Source organism: Leptidea sinapis, chromosome 5 (assembly GCF_905404315.1).
Source record: "Leptidea sinapis chromosome 5, ilLepSina1.1, whole genome shotgun sequence".
In the NCBI taxonomy this organism is placed as follows: Eukaryota; Metazoa; Arthropoda; class Insecta; order Lepidoptera; family Pieridae; genus Leptidea; species Leptidea sinapis.
Window position 1 is genome coordinate 5,847,052 of NC_066269.1, and position 21,130 is coordinate 5,868,181.

Consider the following 21,130-nt stretch of genomic DNA (forward strand, 5'->3'; position numbering starts at 1 on the left):
TGAGTTGCCGGCCCTTAAGGTGGGAGTATGCATTTTTTCTTGAAGGTCCCTAAGTCGTATCTGTTCGGGAAGACTGCAGCCGGTAGTTGATTCCACAAAGTGGCTGTGGGAGGCAAGAAATTGTTTTCAAGGAGCTTTCTTCCACATACTACAAAGCTGTGGAATAAGCTTCCTTGTGCTGTGTTTCCGGGAGATACCTTCTAAAAATAGAGTACACCTTCCTTTAAGGCTGGCAACACTCCTGTTATTCCTGTGGTGTTGCAAGAGAATGTGGGTGGCAATGATCTTCTATCTTCTAAAAGTATAATGGATAACACTTTGGTTAGAATGTTACTTTTGTTATGACAATACAAAATGAGTAGGATGTTCAGCTGATGGTAATTGATACACCCTGCAGTGCCTACAATATAGTGCCACTCAGGGTTCTTGAAAAACCCAAAATTCTGAGTGGCACTACAATTGCGCTCGTCTTCTTGAGACATAAGATGTTAAGTCTTATTTGCCAAGTAATTTCACTAGCTATGGCGCCCTTCTGACCGAGACACAACAATGCTTACAAATTACTGCTTCAAGGCAGAAAAAACCACACTTGTGCCATAATCTAACTGGCATCCTGTGCAAAGGAGCCTCCCACTGGTAATATACTACATACTTCATCATTAAGCCATTAAATCCATCCACCTTAGATTAGAATTGGGCTCATCTGCATGGCTGTATTGATAACACCTGGTACAGCTTAACAGACATGCTGCAGAAAGCATAGATATCTGTATTATCGTCAACACAAAAGTGGCCAAGAAAAGGATATGTTCTATTATCAACTGAATTTCAAGGGATTGAAGCCTGCCTTCTTCTCCAACAAATATTCCACTGCTCATTAACGAGACAATGATTTATTTAATTAAAAATATGTTAGACAAACATGTTTTTCTTATTTTTAACCATCTCCGAAGATGAGGAGCTTCTCAATTGAATTAGTTTTTTTTATGTATGTACACCGATCACTATGAGATTTATGATCCGATTTTGATGAGTCTTCTTTATTTAGCTAGCTATCTATTGATAGGCTGTCTAACCGAAGATGAAACGGTCACTCATGTAATCCGGGAACATTCCCGGTTGGCCACCCCAGCATGTGCTGGGGTGGCCAACCAAAGGGCAAAGACCTTAGTAAATATAAGGTCGCTCCAGGAAGTCTGTGAACACCCCAGGAGTGTTTTGAACTTCTAGAAGGAGCTGGGCTGGTTGGAATGGCCAACACTGCATGCAAAATGGACCCAACTAAGCGGTGTAATTGCGGAAACAGGAGCCCTTTACCAATACTAATACCAATATCTATTGAAAGGTTTAAAGTTGGTGGTAAATCTAACTTAATAGCAGATACCTACACTCACCAAACGTTACTTTGAGCAAGATAGCTTTGTCTAGAACCAAACAATCAAAGTGTGCAGGCATTTACTTAAACCCTATCAATAGGTAGCACATATAAATAATAGTATTTCATTAATATTAAAGGTATAAGATTTGCATAAGAGGTGTATTAAATTAAATCTTTATAAAGTTATTTATACTTTTCAGTTTTCAAAATTGGTTTTTTTAAACATATTTTTATTATACTTGAATATAATACTACTTGTATATATTTTAAATTTAAAAGATATTGGCATTGAGAGCCATCTCTTTAATTTTATATACCTTAATATATTGAGAAATTTTAATGTAAGAATATATGACAAAACTTACTCAACCCCTAATATATGATTCATTTTTTATTTTATGGAATAGGAGGACAAACGAGCGTACAGGTCACCTGGTGTTAAGTGATCACCAGAGGAATCACAGGAGCGTTGCCGGCCTTTAAGTTCAATGCTCAAATCGGCAGAAAATTTTAAAATTAAAAAAAAATCAAAATTTAATTTAAATCTCCTTATGGCTGTCAGATGATATTTTTATGTGGATAAATGAATAAATAAGTAATGAGATTGTTTTCCTATTATTTATATAGATGAAACAGTGATAAATGTAAAATGTAACTGTCATAACCATAATGTTAACACCAGGAACAGACATAAGCTTATAATGCCTACTACTCGGCTAAGTCGAGTTAGTAAGTCTTTTGTGGGGCGATGTATATGCTTTTACACCAAGATCCCAGAAAATGTTCAAAACAAAAGAATAAAATTGTTAAAAAACTGTTGTGTGGTTAAAGGTTACTATAACATAAATGACTTTCTTAATGATACCACAGATTGGGAATGGAGCGACCACTCTCAGGCTATTAAATAATAACTTTAATATTACTTTTATATAAAAAAAAGGCCACTGAGTTTGTTGCGCCCATTCTTTTCAGGCCTGAGGCATTCATTTTGGAATGGGTGGTATTTTTTTTGACTTTCAATAAGTGATGTCACATCCTATTTTGAATCAAAATATTTGAATTTGAAAAACTATAATCATACCATAAAGGCTATAGTGAATTCTAAGTTATCTAATTATATAATAGTGATATATTCATTAATATATTTGAGTTTTTGTTACAGTATATATGTTAATATTTTCAGGGAAGAAGTCACACCCCATGTAGCTATGATCAACTCACAAGATGGTTCAACAGTTAAACATCTCGTTGAAAATGCAGTGTGGCAACTTATAAGAGGTGTAGATTTAGTGGTATGTATTTAATGTTTATTACGCTTTCATTTTTTTTAATGAAAATACGACGATTAGCACGTTCAGCTGATGGTAATTGATACGCCCTGCCCATTACAATGCAGTGCCGCTCAGGATTCTTGAAAAGCCCAAAACTTCTGAGCAGCACTACAATTGCGCTCATCACCTTGACGAAGTCTCATTTGCCCAGTAATTTCACTAGCTACGGCGCCCTTCAGACCGAAACACAGTAATGCTTACACATTACTGCTTCACGGCAGTAATAGGTGCCGTTGTGGTACCCATAATCTAGCCGGCATCCCGTGCAAAGGAGTTTCCCACTGGAATTTCCTTGATATTTTTAAGGATAACACGGAGAAAAATTATAGCGCTACTTGAGGGTGTAGTCAATGTTATGTGTCCCTGAGGCTAAATCTGAGTAGTTCGACTGTGCAGAGGACTTGGCCACGATATCAAGAGACTGGTTCTGTCAGTATAAGGCTTGGGTCTGAAAGAAAACCATGCACAGATGCTCGAGATGACTGCTTGCTGGTGAACCAGCTATTGAGAAATCGCAAATCTTCTTATGTCGACTTCAACGGCTTCTCGCTGCCAATATATGCAGTCGCCGTCGAGCCCGTGGCCCTAAATTACTCCGCGAGCGTAGTTCACCGGTTTTTATCTTATTTATAAATATGGCTTTACTCACGTTTTTTCGCCCCCTGACGCGGTTGGTAGTAGGTTGGTTGGAGATTTGTAGTCTTCTACGATCTCCTAAGGATCGAGACCCTCTGGAGAGCCCTGGCGTTTACGAAAATCCATGCGAGTGCGGCAAAAGCTACATTGGTGAAACGAGACGCAACATAAAACCAGACTCACCGAGCACATCCGCAGTATACGAAAGTTCGGCAGTGGCAGAGCACGAACTAAACTCCGACACGTCACATTATATTAGGTTCGACAGGGTGAAAGTATTAGCGAAGAAATTGACCGTCGACCTAATTTTAATAGAGACAAGGGTTGGGCTTTGCCTCTTACTTGGAAACCAGTGTTACGAAACGTATCTCGCAATAAGATCCATAGTTCCGATGATCACGTAGTGGACATTGTGGGTACATTTTGTGTACCCGTGGACACCAATAGTGACTCAGTGTCAGTGATACCGTGCTCGTCATCACCCCCTGCCATGTCCAGCCGCGATCTACGAGCCCAAGTCCGCAGTAAGAGGTGGGACGTTATCATGAACCACTACACTCACCCTGATAAAGGACCTCCGAATGGTCCGAAGCTAGTCGGTACCCGTTATTTATTAATGCGGCTTTACTTACGAAAGTTTTTATCTTGTTTATATGTACTTAATGAATGATGAAGAAGAGGAGACCTCCTAGTCACAGCCAATGTGGCACAGCACCAATAGGACAGAACCAGCTCCTGCGTCCCGTAATCCCAGCGACGTATATCTACGTCTCTCGCTTTCACCACACCACCAAGGCCTCCGACATTGTTCAGTACTTGGTGGAGAAGACAAGGTTCCGGTTGGGGGTCGAAAAGTTGGTGACGCGTCACGCAGTAGACTTTAACTCTTTTGTTGTTCGCGTCCCGACAGAACATATATCGACCTTCCTGGACGTGCAGCTGTGGCCGAAGGGGGTCGTGTTCCGCAAGTATCGCGGACGTCGCCGACCGCCGGAAGCTACCAAACCCGCGCCTCACATCGCCGCGAAAATGTGACGTAGATTTAAGTTTTATATCATATGTATGTTAGACTATAAGGTATTTATTTTATGGGCCTTGTAGCCTGAAATAAAGGAATTATTATATTATAATGTATATTCAACAGGAAAGTGATGAAGATATCTGTGATGATATTGTTGATACATCAAGAAAGTTAAAGAAAAGCACATGCACAATGAAAACGTTACGTAACTGGTATAGAAGTAGATATAGCAATGAATCTCCAAGGAAAATGAGACAACGGCAGTCTTTAATTGTAATAATACCAGATTTTGAGAGTTTTAACTGCAACACATTACAAGATTTTGTAATGATTATAAGGTAAGTGTTGCATAGTAAATTCTTATAAACGAGGGTGGTTTTAAATTTTCTAGTATTTTTTTTTTCATAATATTATGTTTTGTTTCCATATTTAAATTTTTCTTAGAGGTATAAGTTATTAGTTATGATTAATGTTCCTCACCTTTATTATGCATTAAATTATGTTTTTTTGCTTTTATTAACAATAATGACAATTTTGGAAAATTTATGCACGTTGCGGGACTTGAATTCGCGTTTGTCGGGTTCGGTCACAGTGCTCTTACCAACTCTTCCAACAACAATTTTGCGGTCGATATCCTGCTAAATATTAGGAAAGTGACTTGAGATGTCGCTCAAGAGCGAGATATTAGAAGTAGACCTTATAGATGGAGCCACAACTTGAGAGTTGAACAAGACAGGCTCAGTTGGTAAGAGGGCTCGGTCGGAAACCGAGAGGTGCGATTTTGAGTGCCGCATCCTCCATGAATTTTGGTACAAATTTTATTTGTATACTTAGATTAGGATTGGTCTGCGCTGCGTTACAACTAGATAACGCACTACCTAAGAACAATAGCTTCTTTATTGCGGCAATTATTAGATGTTTGTGTGCAAAAACATCAATGATAACAATCTAATTATCAATTAAGTTAACATTAAGTTACGAAGAGCAACATACAACTCAAGTTTAATTTTAGGCCAAAATGTGTTGTGTTTTGTAATTATTGTCTTCGTTTCTATGTGGATAAAGTTAGTAATGGTGTACAAATTTGGAGATATATGGACATCTACCAGTCATCTACCAGCGGGAGGTTACTTTGTACAGGATGCTGGCTAGAAAAAGGGTACCACAACGGCGCCTTTATCTGCATTGGAGCAGTAATGTGTGAGCGAACTAGATACCGCACTATCTAAGAACAATAGTTTTGTTTATTGCGGCAACTATTAGATGTTTGTGTGCGTGGCATCTTGACACTCAATGGCATCTTTCAAATTTTGTAACATACGCTTCGTGTTATTTTACATTGAAATTAATAAAATACAATATACTTACTTACTGATGATATGTGATCCCAGTATCTTTCTTATTTATTGTAGTATTATTTTTACAAAGTTTTACTGCGCAACCCGCCATTTTAGTTTCAATTATTGACAAAGTTTAACAGAACTGGAGACTGGCTCGATTATGCCCACTTACGGCGTAGTAAAAGTTGAAGCACTTTGCGACTACGCCTGCGGTATCTTTTTGGCGCGCAGCCGAGACCAAACCTTAATCTAAGATTGTTTATATAATATCAGAAGTGAAGGATGTCACTTAATAATAACAAACTGTTTAGAATTACCCGTTATCTTGTAAATAGTGTATTTTTTTATGTTTTAGTTCCTACGTATCAACGTTGCCTATAGTATTAGTGTTTGGAGTAGCTACCTCAGTTTCTGCATTACATAAATCATTTCCATACCAAGTATCTTCAAAGCTTCTTATAAAAGTATTTCACTCCCATCCATCACATGTTTATATGAATCAAGTGAGTATATTTTTATTTTGGTTGATTAGGTTGCGTTCTTATTGTAGTTATTATAAAAAAAATGTCTGCTTGCATAGTATTACTGATGAAACTAGAAGTGCTTACTAGTAGATCTATTTATTATAACGCTTGTTTGACATATGTGTAAGCGTAGTTAATAAGCACCAACAGTAATTATAAATTTAACACTAGGTATGTATAAATCACTCGTAATCCGCTATTATTCGAGATACGTCCGCACACTTCGGCAGTCCAACCAATCAGGGGGGTGCAACTTCCCTACATTGGCACATGAAAAAAATTTGCATTGTTAGTGCTGCCACCTATTCTATCAGGTACGCTGCAACTTCACCACGATGGCGATAATTTAACATACATGATATGGATAGGTGGAGCTATTGATAGCAAAAAACTCACTTAACTTACTTATTAAAAACTTGACTATCGTGCTGTAATCATTGAATGGCTTTCCTTATTTAAAGGTGATTGCTGAACTTAATAAACGAATAATAATTTCCACCCACACAAAACAAACATCAATATGCATTCAATACGGTCTACAACAATAGTAAAAAGTAAAAACTTTAAACATAATTAGCGCCATCTAGCGACGGTACGCTAAGAGCGTAAAAATAACGCAGCGCCATCTCTTGGCCTGGGTACACTGATTTTACAAAATAAATCTCTAGTATATTATCTATGCAACCAATACTGCCTCACTCAATATGGCCGCCGCCCACGCTCTGTCAAGTCTCCCCTCCATGTTTCTCGTGAGGTTTTCATTCAAAATTAAATTACTGTAATCGTAACAGATCACTGACCTCTACTATTTACCCCTGGACTGGCGCTGTTAGCCATAGCGAGAGTCTGCGGTACTAAAACTATTGACGACGACCTCAGCGAAACAAATATCTATAGATGGTGGGAAACTATTTACCAAAACATTGTGTACTTTATTACGATGATAATGAAAACGAACGAAATTAACTCAAAATGCAAAAATACTTCAGAGTACTGTACGCTTCTCTCGCAGCTATTTGTATTATACGTCAAAATTAGTTGGACCCTCGCGAGTGGCGCTTCAAATAGGCACAAAAACTTTGGAAAAGGTGGGGTTTAATGAAAGCAAGTGGCGAGAAACTCATGACCACTCTTTTAAATCAACATTAACAAGTTATCGTTTTACTAATTAATTTAATAACAACATAATATGTAGTGAGAAAAATACTTAAATGTCAAATACACAATGCCTTACACAAGTAAGTAGAAAAAAAAACAAATCTAAATCAATAAATAAAAATACAAGAGTTATTGAGTACAGTAGATGCATCAATCCACCCACACAATAATCAAATAAAGGTATTATGCAATCGTTTTATAAACGATTGCAAAAATATATATAAAACTATAAAAATATTAAATAAATTTATATTAAATAAATGAACTGGATAATTCCGATAACAGGATTATCCAGCCACCACAAGTAGCGCCCGATGATGAGCATGATGCATGGAGGGAGACGAAGGCAGGTGCCTTCGTCTCCCTCGAACTTAATGTAAGGAAGGGAACGACCCGGCCCATGACGCCGCCACAGGCAATGGCATTAAACCGAGCATGACCTAAGCCTGCCACAAGAACTCAACCAAATAAAAAAGGGCATGTTTATCTACATTCATACATTACGGAAAATACATTGCACCTAAAATGTTAATCATATCAATCATCAATCACATCAGTGGTAGAACGTCCATTGCTAGACAAAGGCCACCCCCAAAGATCTTCACAATGATCGGTCCTGCGCTGCCCTCATCCAACATATTCCAGTGATCTTGACCAGATCGTCAGTCCTTCTTGTGGGAGGCCTAACAACACTGCGTCTTCCGGTACTTATGTATTCCATTCGAAGACCTTACTGCCCCATCGGCCATCTGTCCGTAGAGCTATGTGCCCTGCGCACTACCACTTCAGTTCCGCAATCATTTGGGCTATTTCAGAGATTTTGATTCTCCTACGGATCTCCTCATTTCTGATTCGATATCGCAGGTAAACTCCGAGCACAGCCCTCTCCATTGCCCTCTGACCGACCAAAAGCTTTCTCATAAGGCCCATAGTTAGCGACCACGTCTGCGTACCGCAATGCTATGCACCCTCGATTGCCTGAGCGACCGTGAGCTTTCTCACCTTAAATGTATTTTTACCTTATTATTTTGTTTAGTTAAGTAGTTTTAGTTAAGTAATGACCTTGAATTATGGTTGGCGTTTTCGATCTCAGTGTGTAGATGTCGACAACGATCGAATCGGTAGTTTAAATACTTTTTTTATTTCAGGTACTAGAAAATATATTTCTCACACACACAAGCCCGTTCCATCTGTCCGGAAAAGCGTTTGAGCTGCTAACAGATGTGTTTTTGTTTTACGATTTCTCCGTTACTGGGTTCGTCCAAAGTATAAAAGTAAATATAGTTTTTTATTGCCCTTTATCACACGTTATTGTCCAATTGCTATGAGTGTTTATTGAGTGTTTCCAAAAGAAATTTGTAACAAAAAGTTGTTAATAATACGTCATAACAGCCGCCCAATCACAGCGCGCTAATTCATCCGGCGAGGTTATAAAACAGCGGTTTTCAGCTCACTTCACACAGCCGGTCCGAGGTTTGAGTCTCCTTAAGAGACGCCCCGCGACTGTGTGGCGTAGTATTTTCGGACGCCGCGGCCCGCGTCCTATGTAAAAGACTTTAGGGCTGACTACATAGAGGGGGTTTTTAGTCGGACTCGGGTGTTCGCGTAAGCGTAAGAGTCTGACATATGGGCCCCGTTGCGGGGTCCTCAATACGTAACTGTAATTAACACTCAAGAAAAACTCATAACATTTGGATAGTTATGGATTACAGGAAAATAGCGCCTAATTCAATAAATTTTCATACGCTCGGAGATCAGATGTCAGATGTCGCTCTGCTGTTGAGTAACAGTTATCAATTATTATACTGTTATTATTATCACACTGTTAACCCAATTAGATTTACTTACTTTTTTGTGCCGCCAAGCATTAGTGTGCAACATTATTTTCGTTTCAATGTGACAGCCCCGACAAATATGTGTGCGACCGTCCCACGCGTAGCGGACGGTGGCGAGGGCGGGGCTAAAAATTTAAATGTAAACTGGAAACTGTACGTCGTATCCAAAATATTTATTTACTATTTTTTTTCTAATAGAACACACTGTAAGGTAAAAATCAATTTTTTTCTTAGCGGGCGTATCATTTAAGTACAAACACCTTGCCTCTCTCTTCCACTCTTATCATAAAAAAATATTTCTTCAGTGTGAAATCCAATATTGTATAACACGCAACAAAATAAAATACTAGTTTTGTTATCTACTAACCTCCTTATTCATAATAGTCTGCTAACTTAAAGCATTGCTAATTATCACTCTGTCTTCTTCTATTGACCTAAGTCAGAATGAGAAAAAACACTCCTAAGCGGCTGTTTAAAGTTAGCGGACCATTATGAATAAGGGGGTAAGACTATACAGCATCTGTCTGCTCCAAATATCACGAGGGGCTGCTGAAAACCAGTGTTGTGGTGTCTTCTGCACTGACCAACAATGTACTGAGTCAGCTCCTTGTAGCAGAGAATCACGCGCCGCACAGTTCTTATGAATATTATTTAAATTTGAATAATTTTAGTTACTCATTTAATTTAATTTAGTATTTTAAGATTGTAATTAGTACTGTTGTTATTCTCTTCTTATCTGGATCTACTGCGATAAGATATCATGGAAATTAATATGTACAATTATTCAACGCTTTTTTTATGAAAATAAGGGACGAGACGAGCAGGACCTTCAGCTGATGGTACGCCCTGCACATTACAAAGCAGTGCCGCTCTGGATTCTTGAAAGACTCAAAAATTCTAAGCGGCTCTACAACTGCGCCCGTCATGTTGAGACATGAGATGTTAAGTCTCATATTTTGCCCTGTAATTTCAGTAGCTACGGCGCCCTGCATACCGAAAAACAGTAGTGTCTACACATAACTGCTGAACGGCAGAAATAGGCGCCGTTGTGGTACCCATAATCTAGCCGGCATCCTGTGCAAAGGAGCCTCCCACTGGTAGCTTAATAAGGTCGACCTCGCTCTTGTAATTCCTCTGGTGTTACAAGCATCCGGGCAATGCTCGTTTATGTAGGAAATCCATTCCGTAAAAACATGCATGACCGGTGTTCCATGAGAGTTATTGCAGAATGAATATTATGCAACACGGAAAGTTTTCATTGAGCATATTATACGAAGGCGGCACTGAAAATTTCGGAAATCAAGGAAGTGACACAACATTACTATTAAAAAATGCATTTATTGCTTTCGAAGTATTCTCCGCGAAATTTTACACATTTTCCATACGATGGAACCAATCATTGAAGCAACCATTCCATGCGGAAGTTGGGGTCTCCAAAATGGCCGTTTTGTAGGCGTCCACAGCTTCTTCAAGTGATGAAAATCTCTGACCACGCAATTTATTCTTTATTTTAGGGAAAGTATAGAAATCATTAGGGCTTAGGTCGGGGCTGAACGGCGGATGGTCTAATAATTCTGTGTTTTCTTGCTCTAAAAATTCTTTTGATCAGTGCGCGGTGTGAGAACTCGCATGGTCGTGATGGAGGATGATGCGGCGGTTGCAGTTCTCTTTACGGAGTTCAGAAACGAACTGTGGCAAAGAAATGCTAGCATACCATTCTGCTTTAACCGTTCGTTGTCCCTCAAGAGGAATAGTCGCAACATGGCCGGTTTTGGAGACAAACGTGGCCACCATTTTTTTTGCAACAACACTCTGTGAACAAACCATTTTTGTTGGCTTTAACTCATTTTCGAACACCCAAACTCGTGACTGGTTTTTTGATTCGGGTTCGTACGCGTATATCCTGGATTCGTCACCTGATACGATGTTGTATACAGCATTTGAGGATCCTGCGTGGAATCTTTCGAGAGTTCTGACGCATCAAGCAACGCGAGCCGTATTTGCTCTTCACAGAGCAAATGCGGTATCCATCGCGAAAACCACTGTTTTATACCTAATTGTTCATGCAAAATTATTTGTATTTGACTCATGCCAATGTCTAAAGTTGCCTGAATTTCGCGGTATGTTACATGGCGATCTTCCTCAAGCAGCTTACGCACAGCATCAACGTTTTCTTTGGTGACTGTAGTTTTTGGACGACCTTGACGGGGATCATTACTGAGCTTGACACGTCCACGTTGAAATTCAGCAAACCAGCGATAAATTGTGGTTTTGGATGGGGCTTCATCACCAAATGCAGAAATCATCCGGTCAACACACTGTTTTTGTGTTAAACCACTTCGAAAGTCATAATAAATCATCGCTCTAGAATTTTCTAAGTTTCGACGTTTGTTCGTTTTCGAAGTTTGACAAGACCGAGAATCTTTTTTTAAATAAATAAATGGTATTCGATTTTTAAAACCAAGGAGTTTTCAATTAAAATGATTTTAATATGACAGGAACAGTTGAAATATTCCATTCGCGATACTTTTAGTGCAGCCTATGTATTATAGTGTCAAAGTCAAAAAAGCTTATACTAAGCGCTTTTAAATCGTCAAAACGACCTCAAATCAATTGAAACTCAACGGCTTCTCTTTTCAATCACATTGAGTATTTTACAATGGCTGTAAAATACATAATAAATTAGTCTGTAAGGTGCTGCATCCAATATATAAGTCATGTTTAAATAATATAAATTATTTCATGAAAAGTAATAAGGAGTTAAAAGTATAATTATAAATCTTATTATAATCTTATATTGAATGCATGAACCTTTAGAGCTTGAATTCATTGTTTGTGTAAGGATGCTTCGTGAACATGATGGTCGTGATTACTATATTATTATTACACTATTAGTAATTGCATTCAACAAATCCAATCATCTTTTAACTATAACAGGTCGCCCTAGCACCACAAGCAGCACCCGTTCACGAGTTGACGCATGGACCAGCCATTGTTCCCTTCGCAAAGTGCTTTGGTGTAATCATAAATTTTAAGCTAAATCATTAAAAATTTATACATTCCAGTACTGCATGATGGAACACTACTATGGAGATAACATAAAATCACTGTGCTGTGATCGAAATAAACTGGATAATGCAGTGATGAAGTTGTCTGCAGACGACCTAGAAAGCATCAGGCAGCTGACGTCATTCAAACCATTCTTGGAAGTACAAGACTGTTTGACGACTATTGCGTTGTTCAAAGATAATGATTTTTTTAAAGAAGTATTGATAAAAGAACTGCATAAACTCCATGACTATATTTATAGTTTCTATGTGTGTGTGAGGCTTTTGTCAGTATTTCTTAAAGAACTGCCAAAGAATATTTTAGGAAAAACAGTAAGTATAATAATAAAGTTAATTAAATAACCAGTATATAATAAATAAACTAAAATAAATAACATTAACACAACAGTTGTGATTAAAAAGTATTAATTTATTAATTTTTAATTGTAAAGGCTGTTCGGGCGCTAATTGTAATATTAATTGTTATTTTTTTTTAATTGCAATGGTTATGTAAATTATATGTTTGGTGATAAGTGGTGAAGGTTTAAATAAAAACGATAATAGAATTGTATATATTCTATTTATTTATAAATAAAGAAGTTGCAACACATAAATAAATAATTGAGTAATCTTAATATTTAATAAATTATACTTTTAAGAGCTAGCAAAACAAAAGTAAAAGTAAGCTAACAAAAGTTAAAGTATATCATAATATAAATATTAGTAATATTAAAGACTTATAGGCTTGTCTGGCAGCTTGGTCTAAATATCTTTTCTTAGTAAATATAAATAAATCTATATAAAGTGGCTATTAGACAAAACTGGTTACAATTAATTTAAATGTATACTTGTAGAATCGCAAACAGGAGAAACGGTGGTCGCGAATCTTCCCTGCAAACATCTCAATTGATAGGGAGATGCAAAAGAGCCACCGGGGTAAATCCCTGTATTATAAAGTAGTCCCTGACTTAGAAATACAGTGAACATACACCTTCCCCTCAATCATGTCAAGTTCCCAGCTTCGTCAACCAGCAATTTGATGCAATATATTAGGCAAGTGTGTGTGGGCAAGTCGGTCGCGGGAGACCTCGTAGAACATTCGTCGACCAAATTGGGGAAGTTTTGAGGAAAGGAGAGGTCCGAAGCACCCGCAACCGGCGAGCATGTATGAAAAGAGTAATGAATGTAGAGGAAGCGCGTGAGATTTTCAAGGATAGAAGCAAATGGCATTCTATTGTCTCTGCTTATCCCGACGGGAACAAGGCGTGAGTGTATCTATCTATCTATCTCAATTTGATGCTCGATAGGCAGAAACGTGTTGCACGACGATTGTGAAATGACCAGCCTTGATACAGGTGTACTCAACCTATTTAAAAAATATTACCAAAAAATTTCAGGTGCGCGAAGTTTATGCCAAATGTGCAACAGAACACATCACATCTACGGAAGGTTTCAAAGAATGCATGCAACTACTAAAGTTCCAATCGCAAGCAAAATTAGTAGACACTATCAAAAATGCCCACAAAGTGGTCAGCTCAGCTCTACAGATGTCTTCGCCTGTCAAACCGTTGCGCCTGACCCCTATGAAAAATAATTTAAACAATTCTAGTCTGAATAATGAACTGGGAGAGGCATTTATCAAGAACATTCGACTGTATTTGATGATGTTTCTAAGACAGATTGAGGACGCGAGCAATGAAGATACCACTGAGACTATGAATTGTGAGTCAGATGAGGCTTATGATAATGTCCATGGGAATAGATACAAATTGAAGGAGGTACTGTCTATTAATTTAGTACATTAATATTACCAACTAGCTGACCCAGTAAACGTTATATTGCCATATTAAGTTTAAACGTTAGCACGTGAGGTTCGCGCATTTGCCAACCTAAGGCAGGTCGGCTTCTCGGCATCGTTAATTGTAATTAATCAAAGTGAGAAAAGTTCTCGCGCACTTAGCAGTAAAGTGTCACTATGACAAAAGATCAACAATACTTGAAATGTCACTATCACAAAAGATAACCGAAGTATAGAAAGTTCACGAGCACGTAGCGGTAATCGTCGTCACAAAAATAGAAGGATGCAGTCTTTGTCTAAGGTATCGATCGACATATTGGTTGCCAAACGTCAAATATTATGGATAGTTTTTTATTTATGGAATAGGGACAAACGAGCGTACGGGTCACCTGGTGTTAAGTGATCACCGCCGCCCACATTCTCTTGCAATACCAGAGGAATCACAAGAGCGTTGCCGGCCTTTAAGGAAGGTGTACGCGCTTTTTTTGAAGGTACCCATGTCGTATCGTCCCGGAAACACCGCACAAGGAAGCTCATTCCACAGCTTTGTAGTACGAGGGAGAAAGCTCCTTGAAAACCGCACTGTGGAGGACCGCCACACATCCAGATGGTGGGGATGATATCCTAACTTGTGGCGTGTCGTGCGAAGGTGGAATTCGGCGGCAGGAATCAGGTTAAACACACACAAGGAACACTCCCCGTGATAAATGCGGTAGAAGATTAGGTAGGTTCAGTAATTTGTGATAAAACTTATGATCTATCAGTTTAGATACAGTTGGTTAGAAATTTAATTTCTGACAAAACTTAAGACTTATCAATCATAAAAATAATCTGATAGATAGGTAACAACTGTAGTTAATCTACCAACTATAGTTAGCTAAAATTAAGTTTATTTTTACCTCCTGAGAAAGTTAGAAAGATGTAAAGATTCTAAATAGTTATTAATTTTAAACTATTCTTTCAATTTGATTTCTGAACGACGGACGGACACATCAAAGGAAAAACAAAATTGTTATTTTTATTTAATTCCGAGCATTTTAATATTTATTTATCTTTCAAACCTTTTCTACAAATAATTCTAGACCAAAATTAGCCAAGTCGGTCCAGCTGTTCTCCAGTTTGAGCGAGACCAACGTACAGCAATTCATTTTTATATATATAGATTACGCTTGTCATGTGAGGTCAGGCAGCATAGACCTCAGTTTGTCACAATACTGACAATCTTATACAAATTAAATTTGTTACCAAAATTTATGAGCGATGCGGGACTCGAACCGGCAACCGTTCCGGTTTCCGTCCGGGTGCTCTTGCCAACTGAGTCAACTCTCAATCTTGGTTTGTCTTGTTCAACTGTCGGGTTGTCAAGATTGTCAATCTTGCTAAATTCCAGAACTTTTCAACGCATTTCATGCTGGTAGCTAATCTGGTTCAATGATTTGTGCAAATGGAATGTAATTTGCGGTATAAAGTTAAGACGTGAACAAAAGGATGCATTAAAGGAACAAGTGCACTTATCGAATAAACTTATTTGATTCTCTTATCTTAGGTAATCTTGGCCTGGTGTTTTCTGTACAACCCCAATCGGATTATTTAATGTAGGTGCGCCTAGGTATACCTTTTCCTAGATTTCTATCCATATTTACTCCAAAATTTGTGCAATCATTCTCCTTTTATACTCCCTTTTATTTTCCCCATTAATTTTTTCTTCTACGTTTCACTTTTTTTGTTTGGAGTCAAGTTTTGCACATAATAAGTGCTTCAAGTGTTTCTGTACCTGGTACAAGGCCTGTTGCTAGATCATTGGAGTGGCAACTTGGCATGACAGCCGATGTTAATGTATATCTTTGATGTCGGTCAGAATATTAGTGTTAGTAGAACACCATTGATTTTTAAGAGGAAGAAAAACGAGCGTACGTGTCACCTGGTGTTAAGTGATCACCGCCACCCACATTCTCTTGCAACAACAGAGGAATCACAGGAGAGCCAATCATGAATAAATAAATAAATTTATAAATTATGTAATATCCTGTCCATTTAGTTATATTATTGTTATCGTGTGCATCACTTGGCACAAACTCTTGTTCAATATGATTTCTAAAATCACTAGCTTTTTGGTAGTTACGTTCGTTACTTTCTAGTAAACAAAGTATTCATAATACATCGTGGTATCTTCGAAGTATTCTGCTCCATTATGATTTTTACTTGAACATTACTTGAAGGTAAGTAAACAGCTAGTAGATAACTTCGTTATGAAATATTTTTATTTCATGTTTGATTTGATATACTCGTAGCATGCCCTAAACACCGAGACGTCACATTATCTTAGGTTCGATAGGATGAAAGTAGTGGCTCGCGATAAAAACATTAGCTGCTATAGAAATCGACCGTCGACCTAATTTTATTAGAGACAAGGGTTGGGTTCTTCCACCTACTTGTAAACCCGTGTTATTAAACGTATCTCGCAATAAAACCCATAGTGCCGATGATCACGTAGTGGACATTGTGAGTATATTTTGTGCACCCGTGGACACCAATAGTAACACAGTGTCAGTGATACCGTGCTCGTCATCACCTCCGGCCCTGTCCAGCCGCGATCTACAAGCCCAAGTCCGCAGTAAGAGACGGGACGTTATCGCTAACCCACAATACCTGATGGAAGGACCTCCAAATGGTCCGAAACTAGTCGGTACCCACACCGATAAAACATGAGTAAAGCCGTATTAATAAGTAAGTAAATTATAATCACGTTTACAGAAACTCCTCAAAGCTACGAGAGCTGAGAAATTAGAATCAAAATTCGAGATGATACGATCGAGGTTCGTGAGCAGTATGGAAGAGATATTCAGCAAGGGTTTGCAACCGCCGCATACGCAAACGTTCCACGAAATACTTTTCTTTACGGAGGTAGCCAATGTCAAGAAGCAGATTATTGGTTCGCCGCGTGGTGCGTTGCATATGGCTCTGAACAATCCTGTTCATTACTTGAAGGTACGAGTAAACAGCTAGTATTTTTTATGGAAATAAGGGACGAGACGAGCAGGATGTTCAGCTGATGGTAATAACGTATTTATTACCCTGCCCATTACAATGCAGTGCCGTTCAGGATTCTTGAAAAACCCAAAAATAACTGAGCGGCACTAAAATTGCGCTCGTCTCCTTGAGACATAAGATGTTACGTCTCATTTGCCCAGTAATTTCACTAGCTATGGCCCCCTTCAGACCGAAATACAATAATGTTTACACATTACCGCTTCACGGGAGAAATAGGCGCGGCTGTGTTACCCATAATCTAGCCGGCATCCTGTGCAAAAGAGCCACTGGTAGTAGATAACTTCGTATTGAATTTTTTTTGATGTTTGATATTTGCATTATTAAGAAGCCAGTCAAATTTACCGTGTAAGTTTAAAATCGTAAGTACATCTTTTAAAAATTGACAAACATAAAAAAGCAAAACATATTAAAAGTCATTGCGATCCAAATTTAAATTCTTAAGCTTCGTAAAGACGCTGAAACCATCTAATCTATAGTGAAATGATCATTCGTGATAGGTAGCTATTTATTTCCTATACTAAGTAGGTTTGATTATGTGGTGGTCTCCCAACGCATATTACCATCTGCAAAAAACGTTTGATACCTATTTATATTATAGAAAAAACTGAGCTATTTTTATAAGATGACTTTATACTAGGTAGGTACAGTTTTACAGTTTTCCAATAACATAACTTTTATATACCTACGCGTGTAGTCTTAAAATAATATTATGTGTTTAAAGATGGTTACAATAAATAAAGGCTTATTATAATTATTATTTATAAAAACTTATTAAGAGTTTATATTATTATCGATGTGAAACTTCTTCAGAATCACTGTGATTTGAAACTCGATGAAACGAAAAAGCGAGACGATAGAGATATAAACAGGTAAATTAATAAGATTTAACGTGGGAGAATAAAGTGTTTGGTACCAGGCGATCATAGTTGCAGAAGGGATTTTCTTATTATATTAGTTAGTATACCTTAATATATTTTGTCGTCATGCGCTCGACGTATTACTACAAAGATACCAGGAGAACATAAGTATGGTAGCGGTGATACTAAAGTCTTTCATAGCGGTTGAAATCATGTGTCATCCTAGCAACATGTACCAGGACCTCATATGCTGTTTAGAGATGCACAATGCACATCTTAAAATTATTATACGAGTGCTGACCCGTTGCTGTTATTGTTCGTTGGTGTTTGTGGTTCTCTTTGTACTCTGCTTCGAACCCCACCACTCGTTTCTACCAAGGCAAACTCCCATAACTATAGTATATATATAGTATGGTTTAGTCTTAAATCTCGTTTTGTAATAACAATCAACTTAGTCCATGGTCTAAAGCAGTTTTAATCCCAGTACTATCTTTAGTCCACGTTTTGTAATAAGACGGCCTCTGTTAGCTTGTCTCAGCGTTGTACGTGTGTTAATATGCGTAGTGCAAAGCTTGAGAAAAGGCATCAATATAACCGTGGTATTTGTATACGTTTGTAGAGATTTTTTATCATTTTTATAATAAAATTTTTAATCATTTTTGATGGTTTTTTATTTATGATTTCATTTATTTTAAAGTGCTGCTGTTGCAACTTGTCCTCGCCGGACAGCTTGTCGGATAAACTGCCGGACGTAAGTCTAGCGTACAAGCTGCATCGGGAGTGCGGGAAGCATATCAACTTGTACGACTGGTTGCAAGCCTTCGCTTCGGTATTGAACCCTGACTGCGACGAGGAGAACAGGAGCCATGATGTCAATATACAGTAAGTAACAATGGAGAATTTTCACTCATTTAGATTTTTAGATTTTCGTATTCTCTATAGAAAATATAAAAATTATTTTAATACTTCAATTAGTTTCCGAGATATGTAATATTAATGATATGAACTACGGAATACTAATCAGTTATAACACCAGTGGAAGGCTCCTTTGTACAGGATGCCGGCTAGATTCATGTACCACAACGGCGCCTATTTCTGCCGTGAAGCAGTAATGTGTAAGCATGCGTTTTGGTCTGAAGGGCGTCGTAGCTAGTGAAATTACTGGGCAAATGAGACTTTCTTATGTCTCAAGGTGACGAGCGCCGAAGTTTTTTGGATTTTTCAAGAATCCTGAGCGGCACTGCATCATCTGAACGTCCTGCTCGTCTCGTCCCTTATTGTCGTAAAAAAATGCGCAGGACGCGACTTTCAACCGGTCGGTGCTCGCTACGTGTGACGTCATAAGTCAACACTTGCGCAGTACTTTGCGCGCTCCGGTACGGGTCACTAGGAGATTACGCAAATGTTGTTTGAAATGTTTAATGTAAACATACAAAAGTCATGCGTTGTGCCGAAATGTTAAAGCACAACCACTAAATAAAGAAAAAAACGAGGCAGTGTTGACCTGTGACGCGTCACACATACTAGGAAAGCATATTAATGGGAACTATAGATGTGCGTAAAATCTAAACTAATTGGTATTTTGAATTTGAATTTAATAAATGTAAAAAGTACATTTTTATGAATTTGTCCATAATATTTCATAATATCAAGAATTATTTCGTAAAATATGCTCCCTGTTGTTTTACTGAAATTGTGTAACAGCTGAACTTTCAAACCGTGCGTCAATAAATTCTCTCATAGAAAATATGTCCATACAAAACGAATATTGGGAAAAAAAATAATGATGGGTCTCAAATCGATCAAGTTGGACTAAACTGCACACCATCAAGTAATCTCAATTAAAATCCGTTCATTAGTTTAGGAGTTCACTGGAAATGAACATCAGGCCACTGGATTTAAATATATTAAGACTTTATTGCAACAAAGTTTCAAGCGATTTTGCATACCCATTAACATACTTACCAGTGGGAGGCTCCTTTGCACAGGCTGCCTGTGACATGTCCTTTTCCATTTGAGGTTTTAAATATAATATTTCACATCGGTTAATTTTGTTTATTATTATTAGGTATTAACAATTGTATGAAATCCTACTATGAATTAAATTCTTGATTTTAACGTCTGAGATTGTCATTGAAAAACAAAACGCATACGTTTTTTCCTTATGGTTAGAACTTTTAATTCAATTTAATTTAAAATAAACATCTAAACATAAAATGTTTCTGAAGTGAGAACTTCTTTAGCATCATTGAGATTTGAAAGTCAATGAAACGGAAAAGCGAGACAGTAAAAAGAGACAGACACATAAATTCATTCGATTTAACGTGGGAGAAAATGAGATAGGAAGCATTATACAGTGGTTTGGTACCAGGCGATCATAGTTGAAGAAGAGATTGTCTTATCTATGACGCGAGGATGCCGTAATCTATTCTGCGCACGACGTATTATTCAATAGACACCAGGAGACCATAAATATGGTAGCGGTGATGTGTCTTGTCTTTAATAGCGGCTGAAATCATGAGTCATGCTAGCAACATCTAGGTACCAGGACTTCATATTATGCAGTTTAGAGGTTCGTGCACAATGCAGGTTTCACTTCTGACATCTGTACTTTGTACGAAGGCAATTTTTTATTTTTAGTAGGATAGATATTCAAAATTATCTTTATTTTTTTCACAGAGTAAGATTCACACGAGCTGTTGCAGAATTGCAGTTTCTTGGCTTCATTAAAACATCAAAACGAAAGACTGATCATGTAATGCGCCTCACTTGGTGACGAACAAATTTTAAATTAACTTATTTTTTGAATAAAGGATGTGTTTTAGTGTCGTTTTTTTATTAATTATCGCCCTATCTATCAGCGTTGAATTATTCATGGATTCATTAATTTTGTTATTCAATTAATTGTCAATCCGGATTATTCTTAAATTGACCTCAGCTTTGACCTTCACCTGTGTTTTTATTATTAATTGATGTGTTTTCTTATGCATATGTCTGAATAAATCGACTCTCATATAAGGAAAATGCTTAAAACTGTGCACTATGCATACATTTATCAACATAATATAACACTTAAGCCTTTATTATTATAGTTGCATACAATGGTACCTAATAGATTAGTTTATTTAGGATCTTATATTATAAAAACAATGTT

General features: G+C 37.6%; 1 protein-coding gene across 5 annotated transcripts in view; it reads left to right on the forward strand.

Moving 5' to 3' along the window:
* LOC126964495 (origin recognition complex subunit 3) overlaps positions 1–20,800 on the forward strand; it is a 37,533-nt gene extending 16,733 nt beyond the window's left edge. For all 5 annotated transcript variants that reach the window (XM_050807652.1, XM_050807653.1, XM_050807655.1 and 2 more), the window contains 9 exons: positions 2,562–2,670; positions 4,490–4,704; positions 6,062–6,209; positions 8,537–8,662; positions 12,289–12,603; positions 13,668–14,048; positions 16,823–17,056; positions 18,674–18,858; positions 20,656–20,800. In XM_050807652.1, the coding sequence (XP_050663609.1) occupies positions 2,562–2,670; positions 4,490–4,704; positions 6,062–6,209; positions 8,537–8,662; positions 12,289–12,603; positions 13,668–14,048; positions 16,823–17,056; positions 18,674–18,858; positions 20,656–20,752 (1,810 nt within the window). In that variant the 3' untranslated portion in view covers positions 20,753–20,800. The remainder of the gene's footprint in view (positions 1–2,561; positions 2,671–4,489; positions 4,705–6,061; positions 6,210–8,536; positions 8,663–12,288; positions 12,604–13,667; positions 14,049–16,822; positions 17,057–18,673; positions 18,859–20,655) is intronic.
* Positions 20,801–21,130: the final 330 nt, after the last annotated feature.